Source organism: Oxyura jamaicensis, chromosome 1 (assembly GCF_011077185.1).
Source record: "Oxyura jamaicensis isolate SHBP4307 breed ruddy duck chromosome 1, BPBGC_Ojam_1.0, whole genome shotgun sequence".
NCBI classification, from domain to species: Eukaryota; Metazoa; Chordata; class Aves; order Anseriformes; family Anatidae; genus Oxyura; species Oxyura jamaicensis.
The window spans coordinates 90,712,865-90,726,537 of record NC_048893.1 but is presented as its reverse complement, the minus strand read 5'-3'; the positions used below and the strand labels follow the sequence as shown (position 1 = coordinate 90,726,537).

At 39.6% G+C, this 13,673-nt stretch overlaps 1 protein-coding gene across 3 annotated transcripts in view; it reads left to right on the top strand.

The window, feature by feature from the left end:
• The window catches only part of MYH15 (myosin heavy chain 15), a 59,152-nt gene that overhangs the window by 26,406 nt on the left and 19,073 nt on the right, over positions 1-13,673 (top strand). For all 3 annotated transcript variants that reach the window (XM_035315070.1, XM_035315071.1, XM_035315072.1), the window contains 14 exons: positions 351-500; positions 1,281-1,451; positions 2,802-2,981; positions 4,300-4,432; positions 6,259-6,326; positions 8,021-8,108; positions 8,327-8,444; positions 8,679-8,802; positions 9,493-9,629; positions 10,026-10,281; positions 10,528-10,770; positions 11,376-11,552; positions 12,072-12,217; positions 12,776-12,866. In XM_035315070.1, the coding sequence (XP_035170961.1) occupies positions 351-500; positions 1,281-1,451; positions 2,802-2,981; positions 4,300-4,432; positions 6,259-6,326; positions 8,021-8,108; positions 8,327-8,444; positions 8,679-8,802; positions 9,493-9,629; positions 10,026-10,281; positions 10,528-10,770; positions 11,376-11,552; positions 12,072-12,217; positions 12,776-12,866 (2,082 nt within the window). The remainder of the gene's footprint in view (positions 1-350; positions 501-1,280; positions 1,452-2,801; positions 2,982-4,299; positions 4,433-6,258; positions 6,327-8,020; positions 8,109-8,326; positions 8,445-8,678; positions 8,803-9,492; positions 9,630-10,025; positions 10,282-10,527; positions 10,771-11,375; positions 11,553-12,071; positions 12,218-12,775; positions 12,867-13,673) is intronic.

Sequence of the window (13,673 nt, the reverse complement as noted above, 5' to 3'; positions counted from 1 at the left end):
TCTGGTTATCATGGCTGACATCAGGCCTCTGAGCTTTGTGGTACTTAACTCCACAGTAGTACAAGGGATGCTACTTGTCCAGCTCTTTCCAAAGAGGAACTTTACTAGAACTTTATGTATGTGTTTGTACACATGTGACTGAAACATATATAGCAATGATCTGAGGAAAAGTCACCATAGGTAATGGAAGAAGCTGTGTGTTGTATTAACTTGTAATCACCTCGGTGATTATAAGAAAAATTGTGATATTTGAACTGTAGGTAGAGATTTTAAAAGGCTGTGTACTGAAATATGTGTGTTCCACAGTGAATTTTGTTGTATGTAGTGGCATTTTGAAACGTGTATTTTAGGTTTTGTATGCTGTTGGGGCCTTATCCAAGGCAGTGTATGATCGAATGTTCAAGTGGCTGGTGGTCCGTATCAACAAGACATTGGACACTAAGCTACCCAGACAGTTCTTCATTGGAGTCCTGGACATTGCTGGCTTTGAAATCTTTGATGTGAGTATTAATGCGTGAGGACTTGGGGAAGGACATAAAAGTTACTAAATAATACATCTTCGGATGGGTATTTTTTTCTTCTAAATGGACACAAACCCAAAAGGCAAGAAAGCTGCAAAGCAAACAGCATATATGACTTTACAAGGTTTTGCCATGAATAGATGTAGACAATGCTCAGTATTCAGCACAGCTGGACATGTTTATAGTTCCTGGGGAGGAAGAGGGTCTTTAGCAAAGACAACATCTCATATTGTTTGGGCTGAATTTTAGGATAGTGTGTCAACTGTAGCCACTTTTTCTCTTTGAGAGAAAGTGCCTTTTATAGGGTGTAGCATTTCTGCGTATTTTTTTTATTATCACCACAAAAAATGTCTGCAACATAAAGCACTTCACAACTTCTTTTTCTCAGAAGCCATTCCTGAGGGTAAGTGCTTAATGCCGATGCTGCTATGACTTGCTCTCTGTATTAAGCAGAGCAAAGAGTGCACTGGCTCTGCTCTAGAGGACTTGGATGGCATGCTGCCGAGGAAAAAGTGTGTGCATTCTAAGTGAGAGACCTGAACAAATCTGGGCATCCTCACACTCCAGAGGACAGCACACAAGGCAGCCAGCAGCCTGCTATTGAACTCCCCCTCCTTTGCCTTCAGTGTAATGCTCAGTAGTTTCTCAATCTGTTACTGTTTAGAATGTTGTAAATGTAAATAGCTTCCCTCTTGCTTTTCCACTAAACCAGTGACATAGTTCACTCTGTACAAATGCATCTCTTTTTGACTCCTGCAGTTCAACAGCTTTGAGCAACTCTGCATCAATTACACTAACGAGAAACTGCAACAGTTCTTCAATCATCACATGTTTGTCCTGGAGCAAGAAGAATATAAAAAGGAAGGCATTGAGTGGATATTCATTGATTTTGGCATGGACCTGCAGGCTTGTATCGATCTAATTGAGAAGGTATGTACAGGAGTGCTAAGGTGTATTTAATGAATTGTTTTTATTCATGATGTTCCTTTGGAGTTACCCTCAAATCCCAGTCAATAGAGCAGGATAAGCAGCAAGACAGATTTCTCACCATATGCAATATGGAATCAAAGAAAAATCAATATTTGTGCCATTTCTGGCTACTTACCTTTATTTCAGTAAGTTTGCCTTAATGAGCCAACAGCAGCCACAACTTGTAATTGTTTTGTGCAGCTGTGTGGTCTTCCTTGTTTTTTACTTCACTTTTCTCCTACTGTTCAACAGTTTACTTTGTTCCACATATGCTTAATGTCAAACCTAATAGTCAGCTTTTCAGGGCAAATGTCATGTTTCAGTCATGTGTCCTGCACCTCTCCCCATGATGTCCTGTTTCTTACATTACATGTTGATGTGCAAAGTCCTTCAGGCACTCCCTAGCCTGAAGCCTTGCTTCCCTTCCCCGGCATAGGATATGCCTTTCCTTTTCCCTTCCTCATATGTAACATAGTGTAGCCTTGTTGGGGCTGCTGTTTCTTGCTGTATCCCTCGCTGTATCCCTTTATGCTATCTCTTCGGGCATAGCATCTAACCCTGTTGATCTTTGAGGAAAAATGAAATTTTGAGTCTTGCATTAGCAGGACTTTTGGAACTGCTGAAATAACCAGATTATTACGTGCTCTTGTACTTGATCACTTTCTTCTCCAGGGTTAGAATGTCTATGCACATCACACTAGTTCCACAACAAATCTTTCCTGTAAAGTCCTAGGAAGTTAGTCTATCTTCTCCTGAAAGATGAGCAATAAAATGTGAGTTGGTCAAATTGTCTAAACCAAACCATTTCTGGAAGCCATCAGAAAGCCTCCTAAGGCAGAAGTGTCATACTGAATAGCCAAAGGTGTGGTTACTATTTTAACAGAATAGTCAAAGATTTCATCCTCAGAATGGGAAGAAATTTTGCAAGCTTAAACTTCCATCAGATCAAACATAAAGGCTGCACAGCTACAGTAGGCAGGCTAAACATTTTCCAAGCAAGATCTGGAGAGGGAATTTTTATCAGAGAGTATGGTAATAGGACAATGGGAAATGGGTTTTAAACTAAAAGAAGGTAGATTTAGATTAGACATAAGGAAGAAAGTATTTACTATGATGGTGGTGAGGCACTGGAACATTTAGCCCAGAGAAGCTGTGGATGCCCCATCCCTGGAAGTGTTTGAGGCCAGGATGGATGGAGATTTGGGCAACCTGGTCTAGTGAGAGTTGTCCCTGCCCATGACAATTAGATGATCCTTAATGTTCTTTACAACCCAAAATATTCTATGATTCTATGATCTTTTAAATCAACAGCCATTGGGAATCCTGTCAATCCTTGAAGAGGAATGCATGTTCCCAAAAGCAACAGATATGACGTTCAAAGCCAAACTTTATGACAATCATCTTGGCAAGTCACCTAACTTGCAGAAGCCCAGGCCTGATAAAAAAAGGAAATATGAAGCTCACTTTGAACTTCTTCATTATGCTGGTGCAGTAAGTTCCTCAGTTTGCAAGTAGACCTTATATTAGGGGTCTTCCAGGTGTGTTTTTTTTTTGGGGGGGGGGGTTAGCCCATATCACACAGTGAGGGGAGGGAGGGTGGGAAGGGTGAAGATGGAAAGGAGTTAAGAGCAAATGCCTGTTCTCTCTGCGTAAACATTGCAACACAGTAACACAGTAAGATGCCACCAGACTTTAGGACATCTGGTTCTTGGCTACCCAAATAAAGGAAGTGAACTGAGGAGGGCTAACAGTGATATTGCTAAAAATAAGCCTTGTCTTTTCTTTTTTACTTTTCCTGTAATCAGATTCAGATTAGTGGTTAAACAGCAGCATCATCTAACTCTCCATCTTGTTTCCCTGCACAAATGAACTAAGTAATCTCTGCCTAACTTCAGGAAGGTTTAAAAGAATAGATTTTACATCACTTATTACTCATGTTAGGACCCGTGTGTCAATACAGCCAAAGGAAGTGTCATTGATTTTGCTGTGAAGGTTTAGTTAACAGGTCTGATGATGATGGGGTAAAGGAACACAATCCAATGATTGTGATACTCAAGTCAAAACATACAAAATTTCAAAACTGCATTTTCAGACTAGTGGGGCAGAAAGAATTTGAGAGGGACATAAGAAATATTATTTTATCAAACTAGAATTGATAAGAAGAGTCAATACAGCACAGCTGGAACCTACCTAGTACTGGTTTGAGTTCATTTTAAAGTATAATTGAACTGTAAGCTGACTTGGCTTTTATTATGAGAAGTAATGCCCATCTTGCTCTTCATCTGTAGATGTTAATGTAGTCAGCAAAGAAAATGAGATTTTTTATCTCCATGTGGTACTATTAACAGCACATATTTTTTCACTAAACAGAGAGCTGTGGCAAAGTCCAGGAGTTAATTTTTTAATCACTACATTACTGTCAGAAAATCTTAATTATTTGAGTGTAGTATACTGTTGTGAAGTGAAATTATTACCTGTGTGTTCTATAGTTCAGCTGTTATAAGTAGGGTTCCTGGGACACTGATGACATGTGATGTATTTACAGCCAGCCACATGGAGTTCATAAGATACAGGGACCAAAAACTTTGGAAAAGAGTGCGCGGGATTCAGATGGTAATTGTTAGGAAGAGAGGTCAGACAATTAGGAAGCAGAGAATTGGATGGAAAGTGATGGAAAAACTGGGTGGCTGGTCCTGCTCTGAGAACAGCATTTCACAAAAGGTCATTGGCTTCAAGCCAAGCCTTAAGAAACTACTTTGATGGAGAGCATTTGCAACCTCTGGTTTATGCTTTCAACACCTTGCTGTAGGTTCCCTACAACATCATTGGATGGCTTGAGAAGAACAAAGACCCGCTTAATGAAACCGTAGTAGGGATTTTCCAAAAATCATCCAACAAACTCCTAGCAAGCTTGTTTGAAAGCTACGTTGGTGCTGACAGTGGTAAGCAGAATCAGCTCACATGAGTTTTTGTTCATTTCTGGGGTTTGTGCTTGGAAATTAATTTAAGAAACAACTTTAAACTGCAATTGACTCAGTGCTAAATGAGGCAGTGACTGGTTATTTAGATGCGCACAGCATCTGTAGGAGTCTGCCATGTTATCCTAAGTAGGCCATTAACTCAGCTAGTTTGAATGCGTAATACCTCTAAGCAATTTTGGCAAGGAAATCTGTGTTGTGAACACTCCAGTGGGTGTTTGAGCATGCAAGTGTTCAGTTATGCAGGCAAGTGTTTCACAAAACATTTTGTACATAAATGCCTGTCAACAAGAACAGCTCTTGTTCCCTATGCTGCAGTCCTCCTTGCTAGCCATCCTGAATTACATAAGAAATGCAATGTTTGAGAGAGAATCTTGAAATATTTTCTTGGATTAGTGGCAAGAAGATACTGAATGCAACTGAACACTGTTCCTCCTTCGCCAAAGTAGCAGAAGATTTTACAAATACATCTTCCTTTCTGGTTGCTGCTGTTGATGTGGGTTTCTTTTTTCTTTTTTTGTCTGTTTTTGAAAAGACTGATAGACTAATGTACATCTGAGGATGCATTTAAGCCATATGTATTATACAGATCTGTTTTAGTTGAGAGAAGACAAGTAGCAAGCATCCAGAAAAAGGATGCTAAGTAAATAAGACTGGCATTCTTTACAAAGATGTTGTTCTTATGTCCTGAAGTTGCAATCACTTACAGCCTATTTATTAGTAACCTCATTCCTGTGGAGGATGATGTCATGAATCATAAGACACTTGCTGAGAAAGCAAGCAGAATGCAGACTTCATAATGTGTTAAGAGATGGAGCTGAATATAAGTAACAGAAATCATGCCATTAGCAAATTCTTGCAAGTTACTAACTGCCTATTTGCCTGTGGATAGTCCTGTCTGTCAGAATGATACCTTGCTTTTCTTCCGTGTCAGGAGAAAAGAACAGCCTGCCCAGATTAGCCTCTTCCAGTCTTGGCAGTGTCACTTTGAAAAGGGGGAGAGGATTTCAATAATTGCATCAAACACGTTGTACTGTTCACTTCACCTTTTACATTGACTGTTGACAGATGACAGAATGTCAGACCTCCTGGGAATGATCTAATGGTCCAGTATTTTTAAAACTGCAGAAATTCAGAAATTGCTGTATATTTTTGGGTCATGCTTTGCTCATGTGTTGTGTAAAGGTCATGTCAAAAATTATCATTTCTTTCAGTGATTTTGACTCTGGAGCTTGAAGCAAAATTCAGGGGATGCCAAGCTACTGTATCTAAAATTACAAAATAAACATTTATTTCTATCTATTCTGGCCAAACGTAACTTGCATGAGTTCAGTGTCTCATTAGCTGATATGAGAATCGTTGTCTGTACAGTACAATGTGCAGTACAAATTTTGCCTAAGCATTTCTTTCTATAGCTTTTTCTCTTTCTGTATCATCTCATCCTGTAGGCATTTTAGTGAAATACAAGCTACTCTGTGTTGTTAAAGTTATTTTTTCTGCCTTATTCATATTTATGGACTTTCTGTGTAACAAGTGATGCTGTCCAGATTTGAAATGAAAATGCAATGCAGAAAGCTTGCAGTGGTCTTTGACAAAAATCCTGATTGTGGACAGTAAGCTGCAAACCTGTAATATATAACACTTGACACTCAGAAGTTTTCTGTGTAATATTTGAATGATCTTAGCCATCAAGTCATCTATGGTTTGTCTGTTTCCCATGCCCCTGCCTGCACCCCTTACTGAGATACATGGTGTGATTTTTCCTTCTTTTTCTTTTCTTTTTTCCTTAGCTGACCAGGGTGGAGAAAAGAAACGCAAGAAAGGTGCTTCTTTTCAAACTGTGTCCTCATTACATAAGGTTTGTTTACCTCACCTCACATGATGGTTAGTGTTGAGATAATACTTTGAAGGGGGATGTTAATGACTGTAATGGACAAAGGAAACTGAAATCCAATATCAGAATTTGATTCTGGGCCTAGGGTTATTGACCCTGGCTAAGTGAATACCTTGTTATTAAAACTATATGTGTGAGGGGCTGCTCTTTTTCCTTTTATTTGAGCATTCAGGAGGTAAATCATTTTTCATTCTATTTGAGCAAGTATCATTTATTTCATGGCTTGTAGCTTCGTGCAAGTCTTTGGAACTGGAAATGATTACAAGGCATTTGCTAGTCCCTGCTTTGTTACTGCTTCTAATGGGATCCTAGGATAAGAGCAATTGTAGAAAACAGAAGTTGTTGAAAGAAGTGGAGTATAACTTCTTTTTTTCTGAGTAACTCCCTCACTGGAATGTGTTCCTGGTGGAAGCTGACATTAGGATCATCTCTAGGGAAAAAGGGGTTTTGTAATTTACCATTAGTGTGTTTTTGTTTTGTTGGCTTTTTTTTTTTGGCTTTTTTTTTTTTTATGGGTTACATTGAGGAAGATGTAATGTAAGCTAGCATCAGGTGGGGAAGTGGGTAGGGGCCTTCCCCTAGTCATGTATTTTATTTTGTTAGGTGTTACTCCTCATGAAGTGAAATCACAGGAAACTGAGAGCCATATCTTGCCAGCTGAAGAAATGTAAAGATATCTGAAGGATGTGTTTGCAGACAGCAATTTAATGGTCCAATAATAGAGGCCCATTCTCCAGAACACAAGGAGCTGCTAAGGAGTTGGCTCAGGTTGTCTAATTTATCATCCTGACTGGCACAGGAGAAATTTTCAGCTTTAACAGCCTGCGCTGATTACATTATATTTCACCTCTAATCTTCTCTATTTTCTTCATAGTAGACAAAACACTTTCCCTAGAGCCTGGAGATCACTGGCAGGCACCGAATGCTTGGCTTCTTCTAAGCGAGATTGCTGCCTGCCTGGATGATGTCTAAGATTAATAAAGGGAAAATGTTTGGCCAGGAAGACAAAAACCTAGCTTTTATGAAGAATAGATGGGAAAGGTGAAGTGACTAGGCAAAAATGCAGTTCAAGTCAGTCTCTTCAGGTGAAAGGAATTTAGTGCTCATAGTGGAACACATGAAGTCACTGCTTACACAGGATGGAGGGAAAACTGTCATCAGACAGTACAGTGTGAAGAGAGAGTCCTGATGCTTAAGGCCACCATAATATTTGATGAAAAAACAGGGTTTAATATCAGTGATGTGTTAATGAAGTTAGTCATCAATGTAATATGGTTTATTGAGAGTCTTCCATTTTCATATACCATTACATGAAGGGTACGTATTGTAGATAGTGTAAGAGAAAAAAATGCAAAAATGTTCTGCTGTATGATATTGCATCTTGCTGGCTGTTCGTGTTGTTTCTGACATTTCTGGGGCTGTAAATAAAACACAAATCTTCTTAAGATTTTGCTAAAACTGATGTGGATTCCTATAATGAAGTTAATTTCTATTTTGATTTATTTGAACTAATTTCTCTTTAATGATTTTTAAAGCTTATAATCTTACTAGGAACTACATAGATGACCTTAATAAACTTACCTAACAAACAAGAGAAATAAGTGATTGGAATTCCACAAAACCATTAAAGCTAATTGTGTTTTGCATGTCTGTTCCAGGAAAATTTGAATAAGCTGATGACTAACCTAAAATCTACAGCCCCTCACTTTGTACGATGCATTATCCCCAACGAATCAAAAACACCAGGTATGAAAAACACAACTGCCTTGAAATGTTAGTATACTCAAAAAATGTCATTCCAGTACTTACTTGCAAGCCCCCAGAACATACTTCTATGCCACCTGTGTTATTCACCTTTTCCCATGGTGTTGCCCTCTCAGATGACACCTCACATTTTTCATTTCCAACTGTGAAATTAAGATTAAGCCCTATGAAAAGTTTTCTTTTGTTTTCCCCCCCTGTAGGTGAAATGGATGCTTTCCTTGTCTTACATCAGCTCCGCTGTAATGGTGTCCTGGAAGGCATCCGCATTTGCCGCAAGGGTTTCCCAAACAGGGTGCTTTATGCGGACTTTAAACAAAGGTAATGACAGAGTTGTGTTGTCTCCTGTCTTTATCCTATCAGTCAAAATAAGCAAAGCATGTATTCTCATTTTTTGAGGTATTTCATTTGATTCAAGTTTATTTTCTATCCAGTTTCCATGAACATAGAAGGCAGAATTCTGCTTTTGCCTGGTGCCTGTGTAAATGCAAAGTAGGAAATTAGTCTAGGTCATTTTTTTGCCAGTCCTATTCATTGCTTATCTGTTGTTAACAGGTACCGCATTCTGAATCCAGGTGCAATCCCAGAGGATAAGTTTGTCGATAGCAGAAAAGCTGCTGAAAAACTGCTGGCATCGTTAGATATTGACCATAACCAATATCGTTTTGGACACACCAAGGTAACCAGAAAAGACTATCAATTAATATTTAGAGAGAAAGGATGGATTTGATTGGCAGAATATGATATTATGCCATCTCTGGTGGTGGCAATTAATGAAGAGTTGATAATAAAAGGAACAAGCAATATGGCAGTAAACTGATACTAACTTTTAAGGTGTGCCAGAGAAATTTTTCCTCTAGCTTAAGCTCCCGCAAAGCTTTTATTACAGCAACACTGCAAGCAAACAGAAGAGCAACTGATGCTCCATGCCTGTCAGTAAAACAGTAGTTTATTATAGCATAGATAAGCTCAAGCATATATGCACTGCAAGATCAGCTGCAGCTTTTTAGATGAAGCCATGTGCAATTATGACATGATCCCATTCAGCAGAGACCTGAGAGCTGGGAGTTGTGGTTCAGCTGACCTGCTTCGAACCTGCTGCATCCAAAAGATACTGTGTAGTATGATGACAAAATGGTTTGGCCTATTCAAAACTGGGGAGATGAGAGCCAGTTTTAAAGCAGTTGTGGAACTGTGCAATGCAGCTCCTGATACAGGTGGTATTTAGCCCTCTATTTTCTTTTGCTTTATAAATGTGCCAATAAAATTACCATTCTTCTGAACAATTAGAACAATGTCTGTGTAATTATTGGTGTACCCTGGAAAAAACACATTCATTATGGTCAAATGTCATCTGTGCACATACCAGGTGTTCTTCAAGGCTGGTCTGTTGGGCCATCTAGAAGAAATGAGGGATGAGAGACTTGCAAAGATCTTAACGATGATCCAAGCAAGGGCACGTGGCAGACTGATGCGTATTGAGTTCCAGAAGATAGTGGAGCGCAGGTATGAAGTCACCCCTTTCAATCTTAGCAGATAATAGTCATTACCATTTAATTATATGTTGAATAGAGGCTTTATTACAGTCCCTAAAGCTATAGCTAGTCCTAAATTAAAGGTTTAACTTGCGTGTCTGATAACAGTAATAACAACTGTATATTATTGCTGCCCCCAGCTCTGACAAAAATCAGATTTGGAAAATTTTTCACATCCCTGAAAATCAAGAGCTGTGGAGAAAGTATCTTGCATATGTTAGGACCTAGAACAAGTTCCCACTATTACTGGGAGCAGAGCCATAAAACTAACTGGGAGTGGAGGGAAAAAAAAAAAAAAAAAAAAAAAAAAACGAATTTGCTCAGTTCAGGGTAACCATCAGGGGATTTTGTTTTCTTCCTAAAACAGGGATGCCCTTCTTGTAATTCAGTGGAATATCCGTGCGTTTATGGCTGTAAAGAATTGGCCCTGGATGAAGCTTTTCTTTAAGATTAAACCTCTTCTGAAGTCTGCAGAAACTGAAAAAGAGATGGCCAATATGAAGGAAGAGTTCTTGAAACTGAAGGAGGCTCTGGAAAAATCTGAAGCCAGGAGAAAAGAACTTGAAGAAAAGCAAGTCTCTTTAGTTCAGGAAAAAAATGACTTGCTTCTACAGCTCCAAGCTGTGAGTAGAGATGTATATTTATATGTTCATTAGATGTACTTTCAAGTTCAAAAGCTTACAGACCAGTGTGTTAGTGCGATTTAACTAAAATAAGCTGTTGGTCTTGTCAGAGTCTTGCCAAAAAATTAAAACAGATAGAAACTGCTCTGTAACATTGGGTAAGGCTCTGTGAACACTTAGGGAGCAGGTGACTAGAGAGTAGGTGATAAATGGCAATGACCACTTGTCCTCTTCCTTTCTCACCAGGAGCAAGACACTCTGGCAGATGCTGAGGAACGATGCGACTTGTTGATTAAATCCAAGATTCAGCTGGAGGCCAAAGTCAAAGAGCTGACAGAGCGGGTTGAGGATGAGGAAGAGATGAATTCTGAGCTGACTTCTAAGAAGAGAAAATTGGAAGATGAGTGCTCTGAGCTCAAGAAAGATATTGATGATCTTGAAATAACGCTTGCAAAAGTAGAGAAAGAGAAACATGCTACTGAAAATAAGGTACCTTTAGAACTTTGCCATGTTTTCAGAAGAGGTCAGGCAAGGATAATCTTTCTCATAAGAGCTACTGGTGTACTTGACAACTTTACACTGCCAGTTACAAAGGCCACACTACAGGATCAGCATATACAAAGTCATTTGAAATTATGAGGGAAAAAGTGTTAAGTCTGAGCCTGAGTTTCTCTTTTTCAGAAGTGGGTTTTGTTCAAACACTGTTAAAGAATTATGTCTAGTTTTGGCATGTTTAAGCAAACAATTTTCTGCTGAAACCGTGAGTTCTTCCAGCAATTCCACTGAGGGCCTGCAAATGAAAAACTCATCTCCTACTTCTCCCAGAGAGAATCAGGAACTGGAGTTTGTCACAGTGAGAGTGACATTGAAAAAAACTGAATGTATTTGAAATAAAAATGTCCATAATAAGAATTGATACATACTGGCTCCTTTGATGACAGTTTCCCTCAAAATCTCATAAGGAGTCAGGGGAAGACATCCCTTTCTTTCCACTGTCTTCCTCCATACAAATTCAGTATAGACAGTCATCTGAGCCTCATTGTGATAATCCCTTGCTTAAGAATCTTATAAATTCACCATCCTCTCTTCCACAGGTCAAAAATCTGACAGAGGAAATGGCAACTCTTGATGAGAACATCAGCAAACTTACTAAGGAGAAGAAGTCTTTGCAGGAAGCTCACCAGCAAGTTCTGGATGACCTACAAGCAGAGGAGGACAAAGTCAACACACTGAGCAAAGCTAAAGTGAAACTGGAACAGCAAGTGGATGATGTAAGCTGGCTCTGCCTTCACTTTTCTGAAGGCTTGTTTTGTCTACCACTTAACAGTTTTCATGTGTCTGAAATGCCACAGAGCTTTGCAGTGTATTCCTGTTCTTTCAGAAACAATCAAGGATTTGTAAATATAGTCCTTGTTGCACCCTGCAAAAAGTAAAATTACAGCAACATTATAAATCCTGATCTGTGTAGTCATGCCTCTGAAAGGAATGCAGTAAAAGGGAAAACCCACACTCAGTGTGCACATTGTAACTGGCACGCAGTCAGAGTTTTGCTACCAAGAGAACTATAATGCTCACACAAACGTAAAGCATGGACTAATCCTTACACTGTGTTTATTTATCCCATGTGTCTACTGGCTGCTAGAAACCAAAAAACGTAACATCAGATGCTTATACTTAAGTACTTTTGATTCAACGCTTGCTAGAGCTCCGCACAAAGATGGGTTTAGCATGCAACTGACTGTTGGAAACAATCTGTTGAATATATTTAATAAGTGACCTTGTACCTAAAGCTTGAGGGCTCACTTGAACAAGAGAAGAAAGTGAGGATGGATCTGGAAAGGGCAAAACGCAAACTAGAAGGGGATTTGAAGCTGACCCAAGAGAGTGTCATGGACTTGGAGAATGATAAGTTGCAGATGGAAGAAAAGCTGAAGAAGTAAGAGACTATTTCTTTTATACAAAGTAAAGCAGCACAGTTAGTACTGCTGTTTATGAGACTTCAGGTGTGTCATCCTGCTCTGATGGTGGCTAAAAGGAAATTCCATGACAGAGGAGAGAATGTATAGCCAAGGAGGGAGGTGAAAATCATTGTTACTTGCGTACAATATGCCTGAAACATTATAATTGATTACCCTTATCAGCGTATTAGCGGATAAAACTGAAGGAAGCCTCTAAAAAGTTGTCCATTCTAACTATGACAGTACTGTTGAAAGACCCGGTTTGGTTAGGGATATTTTTTTTCATTAAGTAAGAAAATAATATTACGTTGTATGACCAAAAGAACAAGAAATGTAATTGCAAAACTTATTGCAGAGTCTTGACTTGGAAACAACTGCTCAGAGGAGGATGTGTTTTCATGCACATGTCAATACATGAGGATTGTTTTAATGTTTAAATGCATTAAGAGTTTTATTGAACAACTTTAAAAATTGCATAAGCCTAACTTTGAATTATGGGGAAAATTGTCACAGTGGGATTTTCCTTTCCTTGGCAGGAAAGAATTTGAAATGAGCCAGCTGAATTCCAAGATAGAAGATGAACAAGCTATAGTCATGCAGCTGCAGAAGAAGATCAAGGAGCTTCAGGTCAGTGTGGTTCTTTCTCATCTGTCTTAAGATGAGTCTCTCCAAGGCCAGGCTGGATGTGGCTTTGGGCAACCTGGTTTAGTGGGAGGTGTCCCTGCCCATGGCTGGGGGTTTGGAACTGGGTGATCTTTACAGTCTTTTCCAACTAAAACCATTCGGTGATTCTACGATCTTTGTTGCCTCACTGAAGTGCTTTGCAAAGATTTTCACAGCTAACGTAGCTCATCTTTGAGACCCAAAGTGACGTAACTGTGTTGTGGTTTAACCCAGCCGGCAGCTAAACACCACACAGCCGTTGGCTCACCCTCCCCCCTCCCTCTCTGGGATGGGGGAGAGAAACAGGAAAGTGAAGCCTGTGGGTTGAGATAAAGACAGTTTATTAAGACAGGAAAATAATAATAATAATAATAGTACTAATAATAACAATGTGTATGAAACAAGTGATGCACAATGCAATTGCTCACCACCCGCTGACCGATGCCCAGCCTATCCCTAAGCAGCCGCCCCCTCCTTCCCCCCCCTGGCTAGCCACCCCTATAATTGTTTAGCAGATGGTATGGAATACCCCTGCAGATGGTATGGAATACCCCTTTGGCCAGTTTGGGTCAGCTGTCCTGGGTCTGTCCCCTCCCAGCTCTTGCTGCACCCCCAGCTGGCAGGACAGAGCGAGAAGCTGAAAAGTCCTTGGCTTAGTATAAGCACTGCTCTGCAACAATTAAAACATCAGCATGTTATCAGCACTCTTCTCATCCTAATCCAAAACATAGCACCCTACCAGCTACTAGGAGGAAAAATAACTCTGTCCTA